The sequence below is a fragment of the Bufo gargarizans genome, chromosome 2 (assembly GCF_014858855.1).
Source record: "Bufo gargarizans isolate SCDJY-AF-19 chromosome 2, ASM1485885v1, whole genome shotgun sequence".
Classification (NCBI taxonomy): domain Eukaryota; kingdom Metazoa; phylum Chordata; class Amphibia; order Anura; family Bufonidae; genus Bufo; species Bufo gargarizans.
In genome coordinates, this window is record NC_058081.1 from 2,296,642 (window position 1) to 2,309,488 (window position 12,847).

The 12,847-nt window shown below is 43.3% G+C and overlaps 1 protein-coding gene across 1 annotated transcript; it reads left to right on the plus strand.

The window, feature by feature from the left end:
* The first annotated feature begins 8,096 nt into the window (after nt 1-8,096).
* On the plus strand, nt 8,097-9,071 carry LOC122929175 (olfactory receptor 5B12-like). The gene has a single exon (XM_044282683.1). The coding sequence runs from the start codon at nt 8,097-8,099 to the stop codon at nt 9,069-9,071; it is 975 nt and encodes a 324-aa protein (XP_044138618.1).
* The last annotated feature ends 3,776 nt before the right edge of the window (nt 9,072-12,847 follow it).

Here is a 12,847-nt window from a genome sequence, read left to right on the forward strand (position 1 = left end):
GCCACACTACTGGCCGGACAGGAAAGCTTTTCCAGGGCAAACTCTGCTAGTTGCGGCCACAAATACAGTTTGGCTGCCCAGTAGTCCAGCAGATTTTCAATGTGAGGTGGGGGCTGTCCAAGTATGCCACCACCTAATGGTTCAGGTCCTGCTCAAGGTCTAGCTGCTGCTGCTGGTGAGTAGTTTCTTCACTAGGTGGGTGAAGAAAGCTGCTCATCAGCGACAATAGACTCAAGTTGCTGCTGATTGAGCTAGAACTGCTCCTCCCCCCGCCCCGCCACAGCAGTCATGGCAGAGGAAGAGGAATGTGAGTGCAGAGGGCCTCCCTGGTCAGACCTGCGAGAAGATGGACGATGGTGCGGTGGCCAACTGACTACATAGGATGTCTCTATAGTAGTTCAGTTTGTCCTCCCTCTCAGTGGGTGTAAAAAAGGCCCCCATTTTGGACCAGTAGCGAGGGTCCAACAAGGTGGAGAGCCAGACGTCATCCCTCCTACTCCTCCTCTCCTGACACCTGTGTGTAAAAAACACCCATTTGGCTGCACAATGCTTTTGCTCCAATGTCCTCCTCCTCCAGTTTAGCCCCTACAGGGCTCATGTGTCCATGAGATCTAGGCGCCACATCTCCAGTCCTCTGACAGCCAGATTTACCAGCATCTGTTCCAGGACATGAAGCACTGGAATGACATTGTTCATCCCATAGTCCTGGTGACTGACAAATAATGTGGCTTCTTCAAAGAGCCTGAGCAAATGGAAGGTGTCACGCATGAGCTGCCACTGGCTGACATCGAAGTTACACAGGGGAGTACTCCTGTCCGCTTGGATTATCAAGAAATCATTGATGGCCTTTCTCTGTTCATATAGTCGGTCCAACATATGGATGGTGGAATTCCAACGGGTGGAAACGTTGCATATCAGCCTATGTTGGGGGATGCCGTTCTATTGCTGCAGCTCAAGGAGGGTGTGCTTTGTGGTGTACGAGTGGCTGAAGTGCATGCAAAGTTTCCTGACCAGTTCTAGGATGTCTTGCAGATAGGTGGAAGACTTCAGGAACCTCTTGACAACAAGATTGAACACGTGTGCCTTGCAAGGCGCATGGCTCACACCTCCTTGATGCAGCGCCGACACCATGTTCTTCCCGTTGTTGGTCACCATGTTTCTAATTTTGAGTTGTCGCGGAGAAAGCCAGGATTCGTTTTTTTGATGAAGGACATGGATCTGTTTCTCCCCTGTGTGACTTCCTTCACTCAGGAAAATGAGGTGTAAAACAGCATGACACTGCCGTGCCCTGCACATGTGGTATGCTGGAGGAGCACTGTGAATTGTCCCTGCAGTAGAGGCTGAGGATGTAGAGGCGGACATTGTCGCAGGACCAATGGCGTGAGGCCGTAAAGGCGGAAGCGGCGTCACCTGGTCAATTTGCTGGTGTGGCTGGGCAGGAACCACATTTACCAAGTGGGCCGTAAAGGACATATATTGTCCTTGACCATAGTTACAGCTACAGACCAATTTTCCCAAAAAAGGCTGTATCACAAACAAATTTCACCACTGAATTGCTAATCAACGTAATTCGGTTTATACAGAAGAAAGTCTACAATCACCCATCAATTTTCACCATAAAGACTGTTTCACAAAAAAATTTCACCACTGAATGGCTAATCAACGTGATTTGGTCCATACAGCAAAAAGGGGTCTACAATCACCCATCAATTTTCCCAAAAAAGGCTGTTTCACAACAAATGTCACCACTGAATTGGCTAATCGATGTAATTCGTTATGTACTGCAAAAGGAGGTCTGCAATCACACATCAATTTTCACAGAAAAGGCTGTCCTATTCTTGTCCGCAATTGCAATAGGCAGTTCTATGGGGGTGCCGGCTGGGTTACACTACGGACATGTGAATGGAGCCTAATCGCCGTAATTCGGTCAGTACAGCAAAAGAAGGTCTACAATCACCCATAAATTTTCCCAGAAAAGGCAGTTTCACAAAAAAAATTCACCACTGAATTGCTAATCAACGTAATTCGGTCAATACAGCAAAAGGAGGTCTACAATCACCCATCAATTTTCCCCAAAAAGGCTGTTTCACAAAAAAATTCACCACTGAATGGCTAATCGACGTAAATCGGTCAGAACAGCAAAAGGAGGTCTAAAAACACCCATCAGTTTTCCCAAAAAAGGCTGTTTCACAAAAATATTTCACCACTGAATGGCTAATCTACGTAATTCGGTCAGAACAGCAAAAGGAGGTCTACAATTACCCATCAGTTTTCCCAAAAAAGGCTGTTTCACAAAAAAAAATTCACCACTGAATGGCTAATCGATGTAATTCGGTCAGTACAGCAAAAGTAGGTCTACAATCACCCATCGATTTTCCCAAAAAAGGCTGTTTTAGAAAAAAAATTCACCACTAAATGGCTAATCGATGTAATTTGTTCCATACAGCAAAATGAGGAGGATGAGGAGATTGAGAGTCATCCTCCTGATGATGACAGCGGAGTCTTACCTGTTGGGACTCTGGCACACATGGCTGACTTTATGTTAGACTGCTTTTCATGTGACCCACGCGTTTTACGCATTTTGAACAACACTGATTACTGGATGTTCACCCTTCTCGATCCCGATACAAAGAGAACTTCTCATCTCTCATTCCTGTGGTGGCGAGGACAAGCAAAATTGTGCAATACCAGAAGGTCCTTGTGGAAAAATTGACAATGCTGATGGCAGAGTACAAAGTTCCTTGGGCAACCGAGGAGGGGAACACACTGCAGTTCCAACAGAGGCAGGGCAACACTTTCCAAAGCCTGGGACAGTTTTATGACACCCCACCAGCACCCTGACCCTGATGGCAACCCCTGATGTGTACCCTCACAAGGAGGAAAACATTTTTGAAGATGGTGAAGGAGTAAGTAGCAGACCGTGTCAGCATCCTCAATAATCCCACAGTGCCTTACAACTACTGGGTGTCCGAGCTGGACAAGTGGGACGAACTGGCACTCTACCCCTTGGAGGTGCTGGCCTGCCCTGCCGCAGGCGTTTTGTCAGAGCGGGTATTTAGTGTTGCTGGGGGCATAATAATTGATAGGCGCATCTGCCTGTCAACTAAAAATGCTGACAGGTTGACTCTTTTAAAAATGAACAAGGCCTGGATTGTCCCTGACTTCTCTACTCCACCAGAGGAAAGCGGCTGAACATAAAGGCACTTTAAATGTGTTTTTTTATAATGTACTGAATACACTGTATTCCCATGCACCCCTTCCACCACAAAAAAGGGTATATGGCTTAATCTTCCTTTTCTCCTCCTCCTCCTCTTCCATCATATCAACATGCTTATTAGTCTGCCCTCGCTCCTAATGTTGTAGAGCGTCAGCTGACCTGCACGCCCTTGCATGTAATGTTTTACAGGGTCAGCTCACCAGCAGGCCCTCACCTACATTCTTTTAGAAGGTCAGCTCATCTGCAGGCCCTCGCATATAATGTTTTAGAGAGTCAGCTCACAAGCAGGCCCTCACCTACAATCTTTTAGAGGGCTAGCTCACCTGCAGGCCCTCGCATGTAATATTTTAGAGTGTAAGCTCACAAGCAGGCCCTCACCTACAATCTTTTAGAGGGTCAGCTCACCTGCAGGCCCTTGCATATAATGTTTTAGAGGGTCAGCTCACCAGCTGGCCCTCACCTACAATCTTTTAGAGGGTCAGCTCACCAGCAGGCCCTCACATATAATGTTTTAGAGGGTCAGCTCACCAGCAGGCCCTCATCTACAATCTTTTAGAGGGTCAGCTCACCTGCAGGCCCGTACATATAATGTTTTAGAGGACCATCTAACCAGTGGGACCTCGCATATAATGTTTTACAGGGTCAGCTCACCAGCAGGCCCTCAACCATAATGTTTTACAGGGTCATCTCACCATCAGGCCCTCATCTACAATCTTTTAGAGGGTCAGCTCACCAGCAGACCCTCGCATATAATGTTTTTGAGGGTCAGCTTACCAGCAGACCCTCAACCATAATGTTTTAGAGGGTCAGCTCACCTGCAGGCCCTCACCTACATTCTTTTAGAGGGTCAGATCACCAGCAGGCCTTCACCTATAAAATCTTTTAGAGGGTCAGCTCACCTGCAGGCCCTCGCATATAATGTTTTAGAGGGTCAGCTCATCAGCAGGCCCTCACCTACAATCTTTTAGAGGGTCAGCTCACCTGCAGGCACTCGCATATAATGTTTTACAGGGTCAGCTCACCAGCAGGCTCTCAACCATAATGTTTTACAGGGTCAGATTACCAGCAGGCCCTCACCTACAATCTTTTAGAGGGTCAGTTCACCAGCAGGCCCTCACCTACAATCTTTTGGAGGGTCAGCTCACCTGCAGGCCCTCACATGTAGTGTTTTAGAGGGTCAGCTCACCTGCAGGCCCTCGTATATAATGTTTTGGAGGGTCAGCTCACTAGCAGGCCCTCGACCATAATGTTTTACAGGGTCAGCTCCCCAGCAGGCCCTTGCCCATAATCTTTGCAATGGTTAGCTAAGCGGCAGGCACTCACCCAATATTTTATTCAATGGTCAGCTCAGCAGCAGGCACTCGCCCATAATTTTTTCGATGCTCAGATCAGCAGCAGGTACTCGCCCTAATGTTTTAGAGAGTCAGCTCTGCAGCAGACCCTCACCCCTAAGGTTTTAGATGGTCAGCTCATCAGTAGGCCCTCGCCTGTAATGTTTTAGAGGGTCACCAGCAGGCCCTTGCGCCTAATGTTTTTGAGGGTTACCAGCAGGCCATCAATCATAATTTTTCAAGGGTGTATGATGCCTTCCTTTATGTGTAATAAAGGGTATATTGGAGTGCCGGTTCCTTGTAATTTTTGATAGCCCTTTCACTTAGTGCATAGACTTTATGAGTATAGTAGTCCCATTACCTGATTAATTGTACCACAATGTGAATGAGGCCCTCCTTAATGTGATATACAGGGTGTATCAGAGTGCCTCTTCCTTGTAATTTTTTGCAGCACTTGCACTTTATATACAAGTAAATATACAGGAAAGAATTCTTTTCCTCTAAAATTGATTTTATCTTCGGTTTTGTGCGTATTATTGTCAGTCTGTAAAGTTGGCGTACTACTCGGACAACATTGTTCCCATCAGCGACCTGGGAGTCCAAAATGCATCCAGACATCCTCCCCATGCTGTTCAAGAACCATTTCAGTGGTGTTTCCATCAATTTCTGACCTTTTCCTATGAACCAGACACCCTCCCCTCTTCAGAGCAGGGGATGCCTGGTTAAATGCCCGGGTTATCCCATCGACTTCAATTGTGCTCGGGTGCTCGGTAGAGCACCCGAGCATCCCGGGGACTTTGGTGCTCGATCAACACTAATTAGCACCACAGTTTTTCCAGGCCACTTTATGGTGACACTGAATGTGTTGACGTGGTGCCAACATTGGCACTCTGACCACGATTCACCTTCTGCCCACAGATTCTACAAATGGCCACACTGACGTCCAATTGGGGCTTGATGAAGAATTCCCAGACCGGCGAGTATGGCATTTTCCCCCCACCACTCCATGCTGACTGCCTGCTGCTGCTTCCTTTGTGAGCCCACGCACCGCTAGTTCTTTACGGACAGGTAGGCTCTTGAGTAGCAGACAGTCTACTCCGGGCATATTTGGCTCCAGACCTCACACTGCTGCCACCCTACTCACTCACGGCCACGCTACTACCCTGCTGACTCAGTCGCTTCCTCATGCGCAAGCTGATGATGATGAAGCCCCCTCTTCACCCAGCTCTCAAGTGTGCTCGGCTACATCATCATCCACTACTGTCTGCACATCACTGATGTCACCCTCACCATTCTCAAGGCCGAGTGCCTGACTGCTCACAATACCAGCTCCCACACGACTCTCATATCTGCTACTTGCCCGCCTACCAGAGGAAACTGTGGATCTCTTCTCCAAATCTTGGCTAGGCTGTAGCTGCTGACTGTCCTCTAGAAGCTCGTCCTCACTGAAAAGTGAAGCATAAAATACTTCTCGAGCAGAAGGAACAGAAGAGGCAGGTTCAGGACAGGTGGGTGCACAGAGCTTGTTCCCAGGCCATGCCAATTAAGTGTGCGGGCGTCTGATGTCACTTGATATGGTGTTGAAGACCGAGTCAACCATTCAAGAACAGCTGGGTTGCTGGTCAAAACACTTTGGACTACACTGGCAGCTCTGGCTACACTGTCACTGCTGCTACTACCCCCCCCCTTTTCTTCTTCTGCTACTTCTGCCAGCTCCAGAAACATTTTGGCCACTGCACGTTCCCTTAGAAGGGTATGTCACCTGTCTGTCGGACATACTGTACTGTAACAGTAACTGTAAATGTAAAATAGCAGTAGTGTCAGGGCGCAATTTGACCCCTGAAACAAGGATGAATGGATGTACTTATATATGAGAATGTGAGCACCCTAAAATCTGTAGTATTGGGCCACAATTTCACCCCAGTTACACAATTAGGTATTAATGGATATATGTATAATAGAACTTGAGCACCATAAAATATGTAGTATCAGACAGCAATTTCAACCCCGAAACAGGGATGAATGGATGTACTTATATATAAGAGAACGTGAGCACCCTAAATTCTGTAGTATCAGACCGCAATTTCACCCCAATAACAGAATCAAGGATTACTGGAATTACTGATGTATAAAAGAATGCAAACAACCTGAAATCTGTAGTATTAGAGCACTTTTTAACCCCAATTAGTGCAGCAAGGTGTAATAGAATCGCTCTTATTAGCCGGGCTTTACACTGTTCTGTTGCCCCTGCTCTCTCCCTACAGTGTGGATAAAGCCTCCCTATTATATCCCTACACTATCAACAATCTGTCCCTGAACTGTTCAATAGTAATTTTTGGTGAATAACGTCTTTCCTAATCACTGTCCCTAGTGCCTGTAACGTCTCTCCCTGCACTAAGTTCACTGGAAAATGGCGGAGACCGGGCAGGAGGAGACATCACAGATCCTGGCTATCTGCTGATTGGCTGTCTGCAGATACTCCCTCGTTCCCGGGCTTCTTACTTCTTTGTTATAACATGTGCAGCAGCCATTTTAGAAGAAATACGATTCGTTACCACAAAGGGCGAGCAAATTCGACTTCGGGACAAATCCAATTTTTCCTGAAGTTCGGATCGAATTCGACTATGTCAACTTCGATTCGCTCATCTCTAGTGATTAGATTGGCCGATGTGGAGATTAGTACATAATGTTGGTTCTGTTATAAGCTAGGGGGGAGGCCAAAAGGGTGATCCAAGAGCCACAATAAGTGCTATGTAAGTAATAATCATCATAGAACAAAAACTAATGTTTAATATGTGAGGTATGAAGATTAAATCCACTCAAAACATGGAAGTTCAGGTTTAGGTGAATGTGGATAACTGGAATGTTCTACTCCGATTATGTCACACCCTAACCAGGTGCAAAAAGCTGATATGTAGGGGAGGTCAATTGTGGCCACCAGAACCAGTTGTGATTGCACATAATGTAGTGTTTTTCTCCCAAATATTCACATGGGGGTCCAAACAGTTTTGCAATATACAGATAGGCAATGGTCAATTGTGGCCACCAGAACCAGGTGTGACTGCATACAGTATAATGTCCTACTCCTACCATATCACTCGGGGATCCAATGAGATGTGATATAGGAAGATAATCAATGGTCAATTGTGGTTACCAGAACCTTTAACATTGCAGAAAAAAGCCTGGTGTGAATACAGATAAGTACTCCTATCAGAAGGGTCCCAGGAGTGGAGATAATAGAGAGTAGTTTTAAAGGGCCCTTAAGATTAATGGGTTATGATCAGTTTGTTCACCAGACTTTAACCCTCAAGAATATCCACCAGCTGTGTATTATGATGATCCAACTCAGACATAGTATAATGTCAGCTTTATTAGGCAAAGTATTCTAAGTATTCTATTTCCAAATCATCTGCAACAAAAAGGTTGGCGTTTTCTAGATGTTTCTAACAAATTTTGGTATAATGTATGTCCATTGCTCCTTCATGTTCTACTTGTAACTTGCTAATGTTAATACATATTCATTACCATGGACAGAATCCAGGAACCTCATGAATGGGACACAAGTGACCATGTTTGTGTTCTCTGGACTGACAGATAATGAGAAGATCCTCCCATTTCTCTTCATTTTCTTCTCACTTGTGTATGTTATGGCTATTATAGGTAACATTGGCATTATAGCTCTGGTGTACAACATCTCCAGACTCCACTCACCCTTGTACTACTTCTTAAGTTTCCTCTCTCTAATAGACATCTTCTATGCCTCCATCATTACTCCAAAAATGATTTTTGATCTTCTTTCCTCAAAGAAGGTCATCTCATTTAATGCTTGCGCCCTTCAGTTCTTTTTCTATGCAGCTCTGGGAGGAAGTGAAAATTTTCTTCTCTCCACCATGTCCTATGACCGCTATGTTGCCATCTGTCACCCCCTCCATTATATGTCTATAATGACTAAGAAGAAATGTCTGTGTCTTGTGTCTGTTGCTTTCTCAGTCGGCTTTTTCCAGTCTTCAGTACAGACCAGCTGTACGTTTAGTCTCCAGTTTTGTGGATCCAACCTCATTGACCACTTCTATTGTGACATCCCACCCCTGCTCAAACTGTCCTGCTCTGAAACCTTCTACTGTACTATGGTGACCATATATATCGTGGGTATAGGCACTATCATTCCATTTCTGACTATCATATTTTCATACATATTTATCCTTTCTTCAATTTTACGCATGACATCTTCTGAGGTCAGGAAGAAAGCCTTCAGCACGTGCTCCTCACATCTCATGTGTGTTTCTGTCTTTTATGTGACAGTTTTCTTCAACTACTTACGTCCTCCTTCTAGTGTCTTCACAAGTCAAGACAAGGTGGCTTCAATCTTCTATGCAGTGGTGACCCCGATGCTAAATCCACTTGTATACACCCTGAGGAACCAAGAAATAAAAAGAAGCATCGGGCAAATAATGTGCAATCCCACTTCAGCAGATGGAGTTTCTTCAGTCATTAGACACAGGTTGGGGACCTATGGAAAATGAGATTATAAGACTTTGAGGGTGGGGTATGTAAACTGAAACTAACTCTAACTCTAACCTCTAACCAAATCTTTTTGTCTGTCCTACTGCTTTATTGGTTTTATTGGGATTCAAATAAAGATGAGATAATGGGGCATTATGTTGAAGTGAGGAGTCTGATGGTAGAAAGTATGATGGGGCAGAAAGAAAGTGGCCAACTACTGACTAGTAGAAGGCAGAAACACACATTTACTCACGGAGAGGCTCAGATAGCTGATAGTTGCAGTACAGGCACAATCTTGGTGGTTATTACTCAGGCTCACTCTTATTTATGCACCAAACTTAATGGCTGGTCATGATGATGGAGGACGCCGGCATTGTCTTCAGCCACAAAGAGTTTCCATCAGACGTCTTCTAGACGTCACTTGCACAATTGTCACAGTAGTCAGTGATTCACTGGAACTGCAAAGCCTCTTTTACTACAGCTTCTCCTTAAGTGGGATTACATTTTTTAACGATAGGTTCCCAATATCCAAAGTATTTTAGTTTGTTGAGTATTTAAGTTTGCTAACTCTTCTCCCGGCCACGCTTGCAAATCCTCCCAGAGGCATGTGGGGAGTCCTTGAGAACAGCATGGTAAGGCCTCTGTAGGTGGAGTCACTGCTTTCTTGCTCTTTGGCTGGGTCGTTTTTTTCCAGTTCTGAAGGTGTGTCCATAATATGCAATGCGCAAAATCAAGATGACCGATTAACCCCTGTTTTGCTGGTGTGCTGCACATAGTGTGATTTCACATTTGTAGTGACAAAAAAGTCTTCAGGGACGACAATAAAGTAATGGTTCATAACAACTGGCCACTTGTTAGGCACTTAAGGCATGGAGGCCCACCCTGTTTGTGATGCCAATTTCATGCAGCCAGCCCCTGGGAAACCCAAAGCAGAGGATGGGAGTGGTAGTGGCCCTGATGGTGATATGTCACAGTGTTCTCCCCCAGGCTGTTGCTCCCTGGTGTTAATGCAGTGAGGGAAGGACACCCCGTGTCTGTGAGCTCCCCACCTGAGGGTGGTTCAAGGGTGCTACATGTTGGAAATTCAATGGGCAGCATGTAGCACAAATTGAATCAGAGATCAGCCCAGATGAAACAAGAGTCTCATTACTGTATGAAGGACTTAAGTTGTAGCACATAGAGCAGTATTTTGTACTTAAGGCAAAGTCCTCCCAGATGTCTCAGCATGAGATAAGCAGATGAATGTATCATTGGCCCTTAGATTACTCTTCAAGAGATACGCTCATGAAGAGAATGCCAAGAGTGTGCAAAGCAGTAATCAAAGCAAAAGGTGGCTTCTTTGAAGAACCTAGAATATGACATATTTTCAGTTGTTTCACACTTTTTTGTTATGTATATAATTCCACATGTGTTAATTCATAGTTTTGATGCCTTCAGTGTGAATCTACAATTTTCATAGTCATGAAAATAAAGAAAACTCTTTGAATGAGAAGGTGTGTCCAAACTTTTGGTCTGTACTGTATATATATATATATATATATATAAAGATCTGTATGTATCGATTTCTGCATATACAAGGGCAAATAATTGTCATACTAATATAAACTTAATCGCATGTGTACGATTGTAATTTGACATTAAAGAGGCATCGAAAAATATATTATTACATAAATACTCTTATAAAGTTCATTATTCAAATCCCAGAAAATGTCAAAATCAGGCTCATAGCAATCTTTAAAAGCAAAATATTTCCATACACTTATTGTCCAATCTTTCCGAGATCCTATCACCTAAAAATGCACCGGTATCGCTGCGGTTCTGGTGCGTTTTTTATAAAATTCCATAAAAAATAATAAATTACATACAATATATATAAAATTAATGATTATAGAATATATATAAAAGAATACACAGCAATAATCTTAAATTACAATATTGTAAAATCAGATATACTAGAAATAGTGTTGAATAAACGGTCATATAATGTGACTATTACAGGAAAGGTTCTTCTATAGGCAAGTTGATGGTTGAGCGATAGATGGGGGCCCTTTGCAGAGGAAAAACTGGGCAGAATATAAAAACTGCCCATTTATTCATCTGCAAAAGGCGCAATCCTATAAGAAACCAAAGAGTTCAAACTCAGCATTTAAGCCATGTGGTAAAAGAGTATTCAATTCAAAAATATGTTTGGTTTCTAATCGGGCATCTTTTCAATATGGTTTCCACCTCTCCAATCTCTATGTACTTTATCAATGGCCGTGAATTTCAGGCAAGAAGGATCTTGTTTGTGTGCCATTTTAAAATGGCTTGACACTGAATGATTCTCGAAACCCTTCTTAATGTTTGCGATATGTTCCGAGATACGTTTTTTTAAGTGATCTTTTGGTCCTGCCTACATATTGGTATCTGCATGGACACTCAATTACGTAGATAACGTCTTCTGTACTACAGGTGAGAAATTCTCTAATCTTATGACAATATTTGTTGGTAGATGAAACTAATTCTGTTGTTTTCTTAGGGAAAGAAGTAATCTTGCAATTGTTGCACTTTCCACAGCGAAAGAAGCCCTGAATGCCTACCTAATTTTGGATGGAAGAAATCCTATATTTTTTCTTTTGTATGGTAGGTGCTATTTTAGTATTTAAATTTGAGGCTTTAGTAAACGTAATTTTTGGATTTGGAGTTACCAGGGTTCCTAATATTTTGTCCTTCTTCAAAAAGATGCCAGTGCTTGTTAATAATAAATTTGATCTTCTTAAATCCCCAGTCCGCTCTGTTCATCTCTCTGACCTTATCTAAAGCTGTATCAAAAATTTCAATAGGATATTCTTTTTTAAGAAATTGTTGGGTCATTATTTCTGCTTCTTTTTCAAATTCAATCTCCAATGTGCAATTACGTTTGATTCTGCGTAGTTGTCCCTGTGGAATATTTATCAACCAACTTGGAAGATGACAACCATTGGATAGAATGTAGCTGTTACATGCTGTGGGTTTGACAAATGTGTTACAATGCAATTTGCCCTCTTTATTCGAAATCTGTATGTCCAAGAACTCCACTGATTCCTGACTAGTGTTGCCCGTAAAAACCAAGTTCCACTCATTGGAGTTAATATCTTTCAAAAATTGATCCAATTTCTCTTTTCCCGCCTGCCAAATAAAAAATACGTCATTAATATATCGTTGCCAGAGCACCAGGTCCGTCCCCAGCCTGGGCTGGATATATTGTTGTTCCCACTGTGCCATGAATAGATTGGCATAGCTGGGGGCGAACCTGGTGCCCATGACCGTCCCCTGTGTCTGAAGATAAAAGTCTCCTAAAAATGTTCAATAATTGTGGGTTAAAATAAAATTTATTGCCGCGATTACATATTCTATTTGAGTCTGGTTGAGTCTGCCTTCCAATAATTATTGGGACATAATTGCTTCTTTGCCTTGTTCTAGTCTAATGATCGTCTAAAGAGATTGTACGTCGAGAGTGCCCATAATCCATCCTCGATTGAAATCTAATGCTTCAACAGTTTTAATAATTTGTGTGGTGTCCTTAACGTGTGATGGAACACTTTTAACTCTAGGTTGTATTGGATAAATTTGAGGTAAGTGATCCAATCCCAGACACGATAAGACGTCCAGGTGGATTATTCTTATTCTTATGCACTTTTGGCAGACAATAAAAAACTGGGAGTTAAATTCATTATCATTTAAAATCCCTATTTCTTTGCCCTTAGTACACAATAGAACCAATTCCAATCTGAATTGTTCCGTAGGGTCATTAAGCAATTTCTTGTAAGTCTTATCA